This window comes from Gorilla gorilla, chromosome 18 (genome assembly GCF_029281585.2).
Source record: "Gorilla gorilla gorilla isolate KB3781 chromosome 18, NHGRI_mGorGor1-v2.1_pri, whole genome shotgun sequence".
In the NCBI taxonomy this organism is placed as follows: domain Eukaryota; kingdom Metazoa; phylum Chordata; class Mammalia; order Primates; family Hominidae; genus Gorilla; species Gorilla gorilla.
In genome coordinates, this window is record NC_073242.2 from 15766131 (window position 1) to 15778905 (window position 12775).

The 12775-nt window shown below is 43.4% G+C and overlaps 1 protein-coding gene across 1 annotated transcript in view; it reads right to left on the minus strand.

Moving 5' to 3' along the window:
• The window catches only part of LOC101136480 (BOS complex subunit NOMO1), a 62022-nt gene that overhangs the window by 40068 nt on the left and 9179 nt on the right, over positions 1-12775 (minus strand). Inside the window, 6 exon segments of the mRNA XM_031002997.3 lie at positions 2045-2134; positions 2467-2604; positions 3492-3644; positions 7103-7175; positions 9396-9502; positions 11301-11401. Of these exon segments, the coding sequence (XP_030858857.3) occupies positions 2045-2134; positions 2467-2604; positions 3492-3644; positions 7103-7175; positions 9396-9502; positions 11301-11401 (662 nt within the window).

The following is a 12775-nucleotide window of genomic DNA, read 5'->3' on the forward strand; positions in this document are numbered from 1 at the left end:
ACGTGTGCAACAGCATTTGAGATGAAGCTTTAAATAATTAAATGACTTCCTTTTTATGCAGGTAGCCCTTCTTTTTTATTTTTTTATTTTTTTTTCAGCAAATGGTTTCTTAGTGATGGTCTCACATGACAGGTAGTCCTTCTTGATCTTTCCAAAAAGACATGTTTCATTCCATGCATTACCTACTTATTAATTCACATATGTACTCAACAAATATTTTTGCTGGGCACCTACTATGTGCCAGGCACTAAATCACATGTTAGGAAAACAGTAAAGAATAAGACACGGTACCTGACCTCAGGGAACTTACAGGGCCCCATTCCCTGAAATTCCATTCATCATTTTCAAAATATGTATTTGGCTGTAATCTGGGAATAGCTGTCTCTGCTCACCTGCCCCCATCCTTCTCTGCAAGCTATGAGAAGCAAAGTAAAGGCTTCATCTTCTTACCCTTCTCTTTCCCCTCCAGTGTACAGCAGAACGGTCAAACACTCCACTGAATCTTAAAATGCAGTCTGCACCCCACTGTGCATATGACCTAAAAGCCCACTTCTACCAGTTTAAGCGATTTTAACACAGTACTTTCAAATGTAATATTAAAAGAAAATGATTAAAATATAATTGCTTCGATAACTCTAACATTGGGTGGTCCACTTAGGAGAGGCTGTTATTTTCTTTTGGGATTTGTTCTAGCTAGCCAATTTTCTACAGTAACCATTTTCTACTTCTGTAATTAAAGGAGACGTAAGTGAGATGAAAAATACATTTTCCATTTATGTGAGGGTCTAGGCAGTTTATCAAGCCATATATCACACGGCCCATTCCTACCATCACGGTCCAAGCTCTGCCAGTTCTCACCTGGTTTACGGCCATGGCATCCCAACTGGTCTCCCACTTCTACCCTGACACCCTGCAAACTCTCCTCAATGCAGCTGCCAGAAGGATCATGCCACTCCTCTCCTAGGAACCTTCCAGTAGCACCAATTCTCACCCAGAGTTATAGGCAAAGTGGCCCACCAAGCCCTGCACAATCTGCCCTGTCACCTCCCTGACCCTCTTTCTGCCTCCTCCTTCCTTGCTCATTCCCTCCACTCCAGCCACCCTGGCCTCCTTGGGGTGCCCCAAACCCTTCAGCACACTCCTGCCTCAGGACCTTTGCACGTGCCGTTCCCTCAGTCTTACATACTCTTCCTGCAGGAGTGAAGTATGGTTCTCTTGTTCTTTCCCTTCAGGTTGTTGCTCAAATGTCACCTTCACAGGGAGGACTTCCCAAAAACACCCTATGTACAACTGCAACCCCTGTCTCCACCCTGATACTGTACAACCTCCTTTCTTCCTTTATTTTTCTAGAGAACACTTATCACCTTCTACTGTACTTTCTAACTTATACATCTATACATGTATTGACCCTTCCTGTCATTAGAACATGAGGTCTAGCCAGGTGCGATGGCTCACACCTATAATCCCAACACTTTGGGAAGCTGAGGCAGGCAGATCACTTGAACCCAGGAGTTAGAGAACAGGCTGGGCAACATGGTGAAACCCCATCTCTAACAAAAATACAAAAATTAGCTGGGCATGGTGGCACGCGCCTGTGGTCCCAGCTACTCAACAGGCTGAGGTGGGAGGATCACTTGAGCCCTGGAGGCAATGGCTGCAGTGAGATGAGATCATACCACTGCACTCCAGCTTGAGCCACACAGTGAGACCCTATCTTAAAAAAAAAAAAAAAAAAAATGAGGTCCACAGGAACAAGAATTTTTGCCTCTTTTGGTCACTGCTGTATCCCCAGTCCTGGAATGGTGCCTGAAATGTATGTCACTGGCAATCAATAAATATATTTCACTGAATGAGTAGATTTAACTAGGAATCCAGCTCTCTACGATAAGGACATCATGTGTAAGAATATAATACCAGATGGCATTTTTTCCAACAGCCCTTCCAGATAAAATAATTGATTTTTTTTTAAAAACATGTTTGCAATACCTGTGCCTAGGGATGGGAACTCAAACACCTGTCCCTCCAGAAGACAGAAAAGCCTTACCTCGATTTTCAGGCTGTCATGCTCCACTGTGAAGTCAAGTCTGGAAGGCGCCACATCAAAGGTAATCCTCTCCCCTCGACAGAACGGAATCTGGAAGGAAGAGTCTCTTAATCACTAAGAACCACTAACATGATCAATCAGCAATATTAATAATCGATCTAGCAGCCCACAAATGACAAGGGGTTCAGACAGACCAAGAGAAACATTCATCATAACTGTTGCAGATTCGAAAACAGGAAGCCTTGCCCTTTTTCTAGCTATTACGAACGGGTGAATGTCTCATCTTAAGTAAGTTACTGCTTAACAGCGTGTTCAGAGAACTGCAGGCCAACCATCCTTTCCTTTAACACCCGAACAGCATTGCCTTTCACTGTGTCATGAGAGTCCCAGACATAAACAGAATGGAAATCTGCTTCACTCACCACAGTGTAGCCCCCACTTGGCAAGGAATAGAAAGAGAACGAGCCATCTTCTCTGGAGACCGTGTAGCACAAATACACCAGACTCTCGTCTTGGGGTTGGAACCCAGGCACTGGTGAGACATTGCAGCCCAGGACATCCTATGCCAGGGGGTAAAAAAGACAAGACTTCCTTTTCCATTTACATGTTCTGAATACCATCAATTAGCCACATTATAGGAAAATTTTTTTAAGTTTCATGTCAATATATGTATTTCTGAAATCTAAGACACATTAATACAGATAAAAGGAACAAAAATCTTGACATGCAAGTTGCAAAGTTAAAAACTGGCACAGTCTTCCCGGGAAAGATGACATGACTGTCCTTCCTTATGATGGGTCACCATTCTCCAAATAAGGAAACGGAGGCTCAGGAAGGTAATGTGACCGGCCTAGGGTCGCACAGCTAGGAAGAGGAATTTGTTTAAACCTGAGATTTGTTTAAACCCAGGTCTGATTTCAAAGCCTGTGTACTTTCCATCACATACCACTGCCTCCCAGTGTAGATGTGCCATGTCTTGTGAGTCAACAGAGACACAAGATATTCTTGAATTTTTTTTTTTTTTTTTTTTTTGAGAGTCTCACTCTGTCACCCAGGCTGGAGTGCAGTGGCGTGATCTTGGCTCACTGCAACCTCCACCTCCTGGGTTCAAGCGATTCTACTGCCTCAGCCTCCCACGCAGCTGGGACTACAGGCACGTGCCAACATGCCCGGCTAATGTTTTTGTATTTTTAGTAGAGATGGGGTTTCATAATGTTGGCCAGGCTGGTCTAAAACCCCTGACCTCAAGTGATCCACCCACCTTGGCCTCCCAAAGTGCGGGGATTACAGGCATGAGCTACCACACCCGGCCTGAGACAGACGATATTCTTAAGTGTTAAAATGATAAATCAACTCAGACCTGCATTTTTAAAACAGTACGTTCTGGTCTATAATCCAACACCCTCCTGCCCTTCACACCATCTCTTTTGTTCTTTTCTTTGCTTACCTCTTTAGTTACTAAAGAAGAAAAGAGAAGAAACTTCACCCCTTTCATGGGCTCCCCATCACTTCAGACAGAGCCAGACACATTGTAGCCAGCAACTATGAGGGGACTGGCCGCATTGGCCTTGGAGTTGGTTACACGCACTGTGGTGCTTGCCTGTAACAGAAAAAGATTTTAACCTGTAAAAAAATAAACACTTGCAAAGTGCCTAACAACATGAGGACATGCTGAAGCTAAAATATTAACTGGGAAACATAATCTATAAAATTGCTTATTCAGTATGATCACTTCTTTTCCTGAGACGGAGTCTCAGTATGTCGCACAGGCTTGAGTGCAATGGTGCAACCTCGGCTCACTGCAACCTCTGCCTCCTGGGTTCAAGAGATTCTCCTGCCTCAGCCTCCCAAGTAGCGGGGATTACAAGTGCTCGCCACCACGCCCGGCTAATTTTTGTATTTTTAGTAGAGACAGGGTTTCACCGTGTTGGCCAGGCTGGTCTCGAACTCCTGACCTCAGGTGATCCGCCCGCCTCAGCCTCCCAAAGTGCTGGGATTACAGGTGTGAGCCACCGTGCCTGGCTTATCATTATTTTTTAATGCCCAAAATGAAGTGAAAGGAAATGTGGCAAAATGTAAACAATAATGATTTTGTCTATATGGTGCTATTTTACTTGTATACTTTTCCAGCTTCCAAAATGTTTCCACTGCTTTATATTCCTCTATATGTTCCAATTTTTTTAATGAGCATATTTTGCCTTCTTTTCTATTTTTAATGATATATAGTGTTAACTGAAGATTAGCCTAAAGCTGCCTCCTTACATATTTTAAGTTTGGCCTAAAGGTTTCTCTGTACGTGTTGCCAAGTCTCAGCCAATTCAAGCAGCCACCCTTCAACTACTCACAGGCAGCCAACTGTTCAAACCATGTGCAAATAAGACAAACGTCCAGCTGTAACCAATCCAACTGTTTCTGTACCTCACTTCCACTTTCTGTCCGTCACTTTCTTTTTCTGTCCATAAACCCTTTCCAATCATGCAACAGTGCCACAGTCGCTGTAAACCTATTCTGGCTCAGGGGGCTGCCCAACTGACAAATTGTTCTATGCTCAATTAAACTCTGTTAATTTGCCTTAAGTTGTTCTTTTCACAATATGTGTATATTTTTAAACATTTTTGTTAAGGTACAATAAACACAGAGAAAAGTGTACAGATTCTAAGCACACAGCACAGGGCTTGTCACAAATTGGGCACTGGTTACCCAACAGAATAGCACCAGCAAGCCAGAAGTGCCCTCACACTTGTTTCTGGTCACTAACACCCCAGGAGGATAAACATTATCCTGACTTCTAACAACATGCTTTACTTGAAAATCCCAATCTCATATTAATAAACTCAGATTCTTCTATGCAGACAATTAACATACAATGTAAACCTTAAAATCTCTTCTATATATATTTATAAATGTGTAAGCTCTTTCATTTCAAATTTTTTTTTTTTTTGAGATGGAGTCTCACTCTGTCATCCAAGCTGAAGTGCAGTGGTGCAATCTCGGCTCACTGCTACCTCCACCTCCCAGGTTCAAGCGATTCTCCTGCCTCAGCCTCCCAAGTAGCTGGGATTACAGGTGTATGCCACCATTCCTGGCTAATTTTTTTCTATTTTTAGTAGAGATGCGATTTCACCATGTTGGCCAGGTTGGTCTCGAACTCCTGACCTCAAGTGATCCACCCACCTCGGCCTCCCAAAATGCTGGAATTACAGCATGAGCAACTGCGCCCAGCCTCAAATAAAATATTTTTAAATGTTGCTGCAGAAGAGAAAAACCCCCAAAACCAAAAGTCATAAACAGTAAGAAGAGAATCTAGGCGTGAAACTATCATCAATTATAAGTGCGTAAAACCTACAGAGTAAAAATAATAAAACAGATAGAGTAGAAGCTGAAATACTGATTCCAATGCTTCTTTAGCAAAAATGAGATACAGCTTCAATACTAACACAGAAGCTAACATGTCAAGATGTCCCTTAAGTCTTATTTCAATTTGGTCTTTCACGGCTATTACAGAACCTCACCTGCTAGGTGGAGTTCCTTTTTTGATCTTTGACTATAAACTATTTCAGTCAAACAAAAAAAGATATGCTAAAGAACACTTACATACCTTCTAACCAGCTAAAGAAATTTAAAAAAATACAATTCAAGATGCTGGCGTACCCCGAAGTCCCCCTCCTCCCTCTTTCTCTAGAAGTCAGTATCATTTTGAACAGCGTCTGCTATTCCCATACATGTCTTCATAATTTTTCTACATAAGACTGTATCCTCCCTGTCCCTACTAAAAATACAAAAATTAACTGGGCATGGTGGCAGGCACCTGTAACCCCAGCTACTCAGGAGGCTGAGGCAGGAGAATCGCTTGAACCCAAGAGGCGGAGGTTGCAACGAGCCGAGATCGCCCCATTGCACTCCAGCCTGGGCAACAAGAGCAAGACTTCATCTCAAAAAAAAAAAAGACTGTATCCTTAGCTAGGGGCAGTGGCACATGCCTGCAGTTCCAGATCCTTGGGAGGCCAAGGTGGAAGGATCGCTTAAGGCTAGGAAGCAGAGGTTGCAATGAGCCATGAATATGTCACTGTACTCTAGCCTGGGCAACAGAGCAAGACCCTGTTGCAAAAAAAAAAAAAAAAAAAAAAAAGACTGTATCTGGCCGAGTGCACTGGTTTATACCTGTAATCCCACCACTTTGAGAGCCCGAGGCTGGTGGATCATTTGAGGCTAGGAGTTCGAGACCAGCCTGGCCAACATGGCAAAATCCCATATATACTAAAAATACAAAAATTAGCTGGGTGTGGTGGCACATCCCTGTAATTCAGCTGCTCAGGAGCTGAAGCCGGAGACTCGCTTGGACACAGAAGGCCGAGGTTGCAATAAGCCAAGATCATGCCACTGCACTCCAGTCTTGGCAACAGAGCGAGACTCCGTCTTTAAAAAAAAAAAAAAAAAAAAAAGACTGTATCCATAAATGATTATCACAAGTATTTAAAATCATATTTCCTTCAACTCTGTTTTTAAATGTAGTTACATTGATATATGTAGCTCTGGTTCATTCATTACTGCTGACATACAGCAGCCTATTGTATGATGGAACCCCAATCCATTCTTCTCTTAAAAGGCATTTAGGTGGTTTACAATATTTTGCTATTACAAACAAAGCTGCAATAAACATTCTCATACATTCTCCTTGGTCACGCGTACCACAGTTTCTAGAATGTTTAGTATATTTACAGATTTCTGTTTCAGGCTGAAAAAAGAACAACAAATAAATCTCGTCAGGGCCTTCTGTTGTTGATTTAGTTTAAAATAGCTATAGTTAATAAAACAGATCTATTTCACAGCAGGAAGACAACACTGTCACCTAAAACCGAAACTAACACAAGCAACATCTGCTACAGTGAGGAGTTACACCTTACAAATAACTACCAAACTAAACCACAGCACCATTGGTTCTTCATCTAGTCCTGGAGAAACCATAAATTCTTTTCATATCCTGAATTGAAAAGCCCTACATTTGTCCCAAGACCAGCATATTATTGGCATGGCTATAGACGTAGCTGTCACACTCACCTCTTTCAACGCCCAGGTTGGATGAGTTGCGAGGATTTCATAATCTCCAGGCAGAACTTTAAAAAATGCAAACCTAAGACATAAAAAATAACCATTTAACTTTCTCCAAACAACCCAAGTATTTCTAATTCTATGACTAATGTTGGCAGCACAAGAAAACAATGTTGGAATTATCGCAAACTTCCATTAGCTTGTTAAATGAGCATGAATGAAATTCAATCCTTCACTGTACAAATCTGCATAAAAGAGCGCTTATTGAGCACTTACTGTGTGCCAAGAGGGGTGCTCCATCTGCTGATAGGAAAGAGGAGTGCTTACGTCTCCCTTAATCTCAAGGATTTCTGGCATAAAACCAATCCTTGTAGCACAGCAGGGACCAGTCACAGAACATTCGACTGGGTTTGACAGAGGTGACAGGCATGAACTGACAAGGAGAAGGGGACAGAAGTGTCCAAGGAAACACATGGGAAGGGAGAAGTGGGGTGAAAAAGAACAGAACAGATGCACAGGCTGAGGGGGACGCTGACCCAAGATGATGCAAATGACACAGGGCAGGGTAAACTATCACAAGCTTTGAATCCCAGAAAAAAGGCTTTAGAGAAACACAGATAAGTCATTCTGGGTTTTTGCACAAAGCAACTGAGATAAGAAACCAGCAGCTGATGAAAATTACTCTACTAGCCATAGACAGACTAACACCAGAGTGAGCCGAGCTGAAGCTGGAAATGCTGCTGCCAGTATACTAACATGTTTATCCCTTCAAATTTGTAAGGCAACTGACAAATTAGAAGGCTAAGTCCAGTGAAATGAACTAGAAAACGCATTTGATTTCTTCTTCTGTGGTATTTTATTGTATCAAATCTTGCCTGCAATAACTGGATAGGGCTTGGAAATCACATTACTACAAGTATTGGTAAGATTGAGCTTCTATTTCATTTTCATAATAGCCCAGTGCTACATGTTTCATTGTTTCAGTTAGTGCAGATGAAAAGTATTCAGAAGGCTCAAGACACTATTTTTTTCTGGTAAAGTCAACACCAAATTACTAGCCCAGAAAAAAAATTACAGCTCCATATTCCTGCTACACACCAGGGCTGGAGAGGCACCAGTCAAGCAGAAGTAAATGTTATTTCAAAAATGAAAACCAGTTTCAACAATAATAACTTTAAAATTGAATAACTTACTGACAGACTCATTATAAACTTCTATTTTGCAATTTAGTCAGTTTGTATACTAACGGAGTTAGTAATGATTTGAACGCTTTCGGAATTATCAGTTTGAACTATTCTGGTATTAATCTTGGCATATCTGTTAACATTTACAACTCAACTATATACATCCATTAAATAAATGCTTTAAATCTGACTCAGCAAGGTCAGCTAGGCATCAGTTCCAACTACAAAACAGTTTTGATATAATAATGATAATGATTTTTTCTAATCATAACTGAGCTAACCTATTTGAGCTAATATGCCAGGCAGCTTGAAGTAATAATATTAATTTCATCTTTCCAGTACCTTAGGAGATAGGTTCCACAATTATCTTCATTTACAAAAGAGGAAACTGAGGCACAGAGGGGTTAAGGAACTTGCCCTAGGTCAACCAGCCAGCAAATGGGGGAGCTGGGATTCAAGCCCAGGCTGGCAGGCTCCAGAGCCAGGCTGAGCTGCTAAATGAAGACCCACTAAGCCCCAGGCCTTGAAGCAGGTGCTTTATGGGTATTAACTCTTTTTTTGTTTGTTTCAGACAGGGTCTTGCTCTGCTGCCGAGGCTGGAGCACAGTGGCACATGATCACGGCTCACTGCAGCCTCAACCTTCCAGGCTCAAGCAATCCTCCTGCCTCAGCCTCCCGAGTAGCTGCGACCACAGGAGCATGCCACCACACCCAGCTAATTTTTTTCCCCCGTGGGACTCTACTTGATATAATTTTTTAAATTATTTGTGGAGATTGAGTCTCCCTATGTTGTCCAGGCTGGTCTCGAACTCCTGAACTCAAGTGATCCTCCCATCCTGGCCTCCCAAAGTGCTGGCATTATAGGCGCAAGCCAATATGTCTGGCCAGTATGAACTCATATTTAATCATCCCATCAGTGCTAGGCAAGATGGGTCAAATGGATTCCATTTCACATGTGGGGAACTCAGCACTCTGAGGGGCATGAACTCACCCAAAGTTAAGAGGCTGAATCAGGATCTGAACCCAGAACTCCCTGAATCCAAACTCCCAAACCCAGCTCCATGACCCCTGTCAGAGCCTGGCTCTAAGGCAACACTAAGAGACAGGACGCTACTCACTTTCCGCCAGGCTGTGTAACTGTGGACTGGATCTTTGCTTCGGTCCCAGTGTTTCTCAGAGACACCTGAACTCCCGCAGGACCCAGGGGCTGCCCTTTGCTGAGGACCTGCCATGGAGAAGAGAGTTAGGGCCCACCCAGCAAAGCACCCTCCTCTCAAAGCACTGGCAGTCCTGCTTACAACTCCCAGGTGGAGCCAGGAACCCTCTTCGGGTCAAGAATCCCACTGAAAAGATGATATAAATCATGGATATGTTTCCTGGGGATGAGGTAGGAGAGGGAACAGTAACAGTAAAATAAGACTCTATTTCAATGAATCTAAGACATCATCAGTTATAGATTCACCATTGTTGGTCTGGGTGGGTGTGGTGGCTCACGCCTGGAATCCCAGCACTTTGGGAGGCTGAGGCAGGCAGACCACTTGAGGTCAGGAGTTTGAGACCAGCCTGGCCAACATGGTGAAACCCTGTCTCTACTAAAAATACAAAAATTAGCTGGGCATCATGGCACATGCTTGTAATCCCAGCTACTCCTGAGGCTGAGGCAGGAGAATCACTTGAACCCAGGAGGCGGAGGTTGCAGTAAGCTGCAATCACGCCACTGCACTCCAGCCTGGGCGACAGAGGGAGACTCCATCTTAAAAAAAAAAAAAAAGTAAATATACATAAAAATAAAAATATAAAAATTAGCTGGGTCAGGTGGCACACGCCTGTAATCCCAGCTACTGGGGAGGCTGAGGCAGGAGAATTGCTCCAACCCAGGAGGTGGAGGTTGTGGTGAGAGAGACTGCGCTACTGCACTCCAGCTTAGGCCACAGAGCGAGACTCTGTCTCAAAAAAATAAATAAATAAAAATAAAAATAAAAAAAGATTCACCATTATTTTGCAAACCATCGATAAAGAAAAAACTACCCAAGATCCCCATCTCTAACAAGAAGCCCACACATACAGCTGGGATGGAAGGGCCTCCCCCTCACCGCAAAGGTAGAGGAGAAAGAAGCCCATCATGAAGAGAAGGACAGGAAGGAAGGAAGCACATCTCAACCTCAGGCACAGGGCGGGTGGAGGAAAAACCACTCTCCCCTGAGAATCTGAATCGCGGGAGCTGGGGCACACAACCGTTAGGACTCTAAATTCACACCACCATGGCGGTCCAAAAAAATCTCAGAACTTAAATGATGGGAATCCTCCTAGGTAAGTGTCAGAAGCAGATGCACGCTCTCTCTAGGAGAAGCTGACTTCAATTCACCCACAGGGACAGCAAGATGCCACAAGGCTTACAGAGTGCGTCCTTCCAATTCGGCATCCCTGTAAAAGGCCATCCCTGACATAAACACTAACAGCGGCTGGGTGCACAGCTTCCACCTGTAATCCCAGCACTATGGGAGGTGGAGGCAGGCGGATCACCTGAGGTCAGGAGTTTGAGACCAGCCTGGCCAACACAGCAAAAGCCCATCTCTACTGAAAATACAAAAATTAGCCAGGCATGGTGGCACACACTTGTAATCCTAGCTACTCGGGAGGGTGAAGGAGCGGGAGGGTGAGGCAGGAGAATCACTTGAACCTGGGAGGTGGAGGCTGCAGTGAGTCAAGATTGCACCACTGCACTCCAGCCTGGGCAATAGAGCAAGACCCTGTCTCAAAAAAAAAAATTAAAAAATTAAAACACCAACAGCCTATGCTCTGGGAGCAGAGGGGACGACCAGCAACCTCAATCTCACTCCTAAATACACCTGCTGCGTTCTACACAGGATGAAGTACAGAGTTCACAGGCTCCCTTGCCACTTATCCATGGGTCCCCTGTGGGATCAAAGTCCCCAGGTTAAAATATCCTGCATTTTTTTAAAAAAGGATTTAGTATACATTATAGAGTGAACAGGAAAAATAATCAAGTTCCAAAGACAAACCTTGCCATTCACAGAAAACCCAGTGAAGACAAAGTTGATGTCCCCGCCCTTTGTGCAGATGTCACTGACTCCATCCACATGGAGCTCCACAGTCGTTGGCTCTGAGGAACGAAGCAGGGGAGGAAACGGGGGCACAAGACACAAAGGCAAGCTTAGTTTTGGGGTACAGTGAACCTAAGTAGAACGTATTTTTATTATTCAGGTTTCATTTTACTTTTCAACACTTAATACACTCGTGTGTTTCCAAATCCAAAGGTACAAAAAAGTATTCTGGGAAACGTCTCCCTCTCACCCCTATCCCCCTAGCCTCCTGGTTTCCTGCCCCAGAGGGAATTCGTGTTTAGAGTATAAAATAATTTTACAACGCCTTTCAGCTAAGTTATATCTCAGAGTTCCAGTGAAAATTCAGTGAGCACCAAATAATTTTCTTTCCTGAATGCTCATCACCGACCAGGCACTGAGCTGAGTGCCTTTAATCCTCACAATTATCTTAAGAGACAGGCAGTAATAGCTGCAATTTACTGAGGGGTAAATTAAGGCACAGAAAGGTTAAAGGAGCTCCCAAGGTCACAGAGCTTCTGAGTGACAGAGCCCCAACTCAACCCTAGAAGTCTGGCTCTGGATCTGTTCTCTGACCAAGGACATGAGCTCAGCCATGTTAAACCAGGAACGCAAACTCCAGGGCCACAGGGGCCTCAGGGGCTTTCAAAGTAAGCGGAGCATCCTCAGGGGGACTGTGGCAAATTGAAAGGAGACAACCGCCACTCAAGTCTGCCAACCACTACCATGCTTTGCCAGAGCTTCCAACTTCTCTGAAAAACTGGAAATCTGGATTTTATATACCATCTCTTGATTTTTCAATATCAGCAATTAACTCCATTTTTTCACTGAAGAGTTCATCATAATAGGGGTTAAGGTTGAGTTTTTGAAAGGTTAGGAAGAATATGGAGTAATGAGTAGAGAAAAAAATGGAAAACCATGAGATGAGATTTTCAGTTAAGATGAATTACACACGTGCTTGCACGCGTACATGCACGCACACACACACACACACACAAAGACTCCAATAAAAAATGGGCAAAAGACTTGAACAGGAATCTTACAAAAATAGCTAGCCCATGGCAAACAAACATAAACATACGAAAAAGTGTGCAACCTCATTGGCCATCAGTGGAATGTAAATCAAGGCCACAGTGAGATAATACCACACCCCCACCAGAAGGGCTAAAATTAAAAAAAACTGACGATACCAAGTGTAGGTTAGGATGTGGAGCAATGGAAACCCTTGTACACTGCTGGGAGAACACAAACTGGTGCATCCACTTTGGATGTTTGCAAACACCTAAAGCTGAGCATGTATCAGCTCTATGGCTCAGCAACTTTACTCCTGTGATATACTCAGCAAAAATGCAGACACACATGTATCAAAATATACATACAAGAATGTTCACAGGAGCACCACTCTTAGTGGCCAA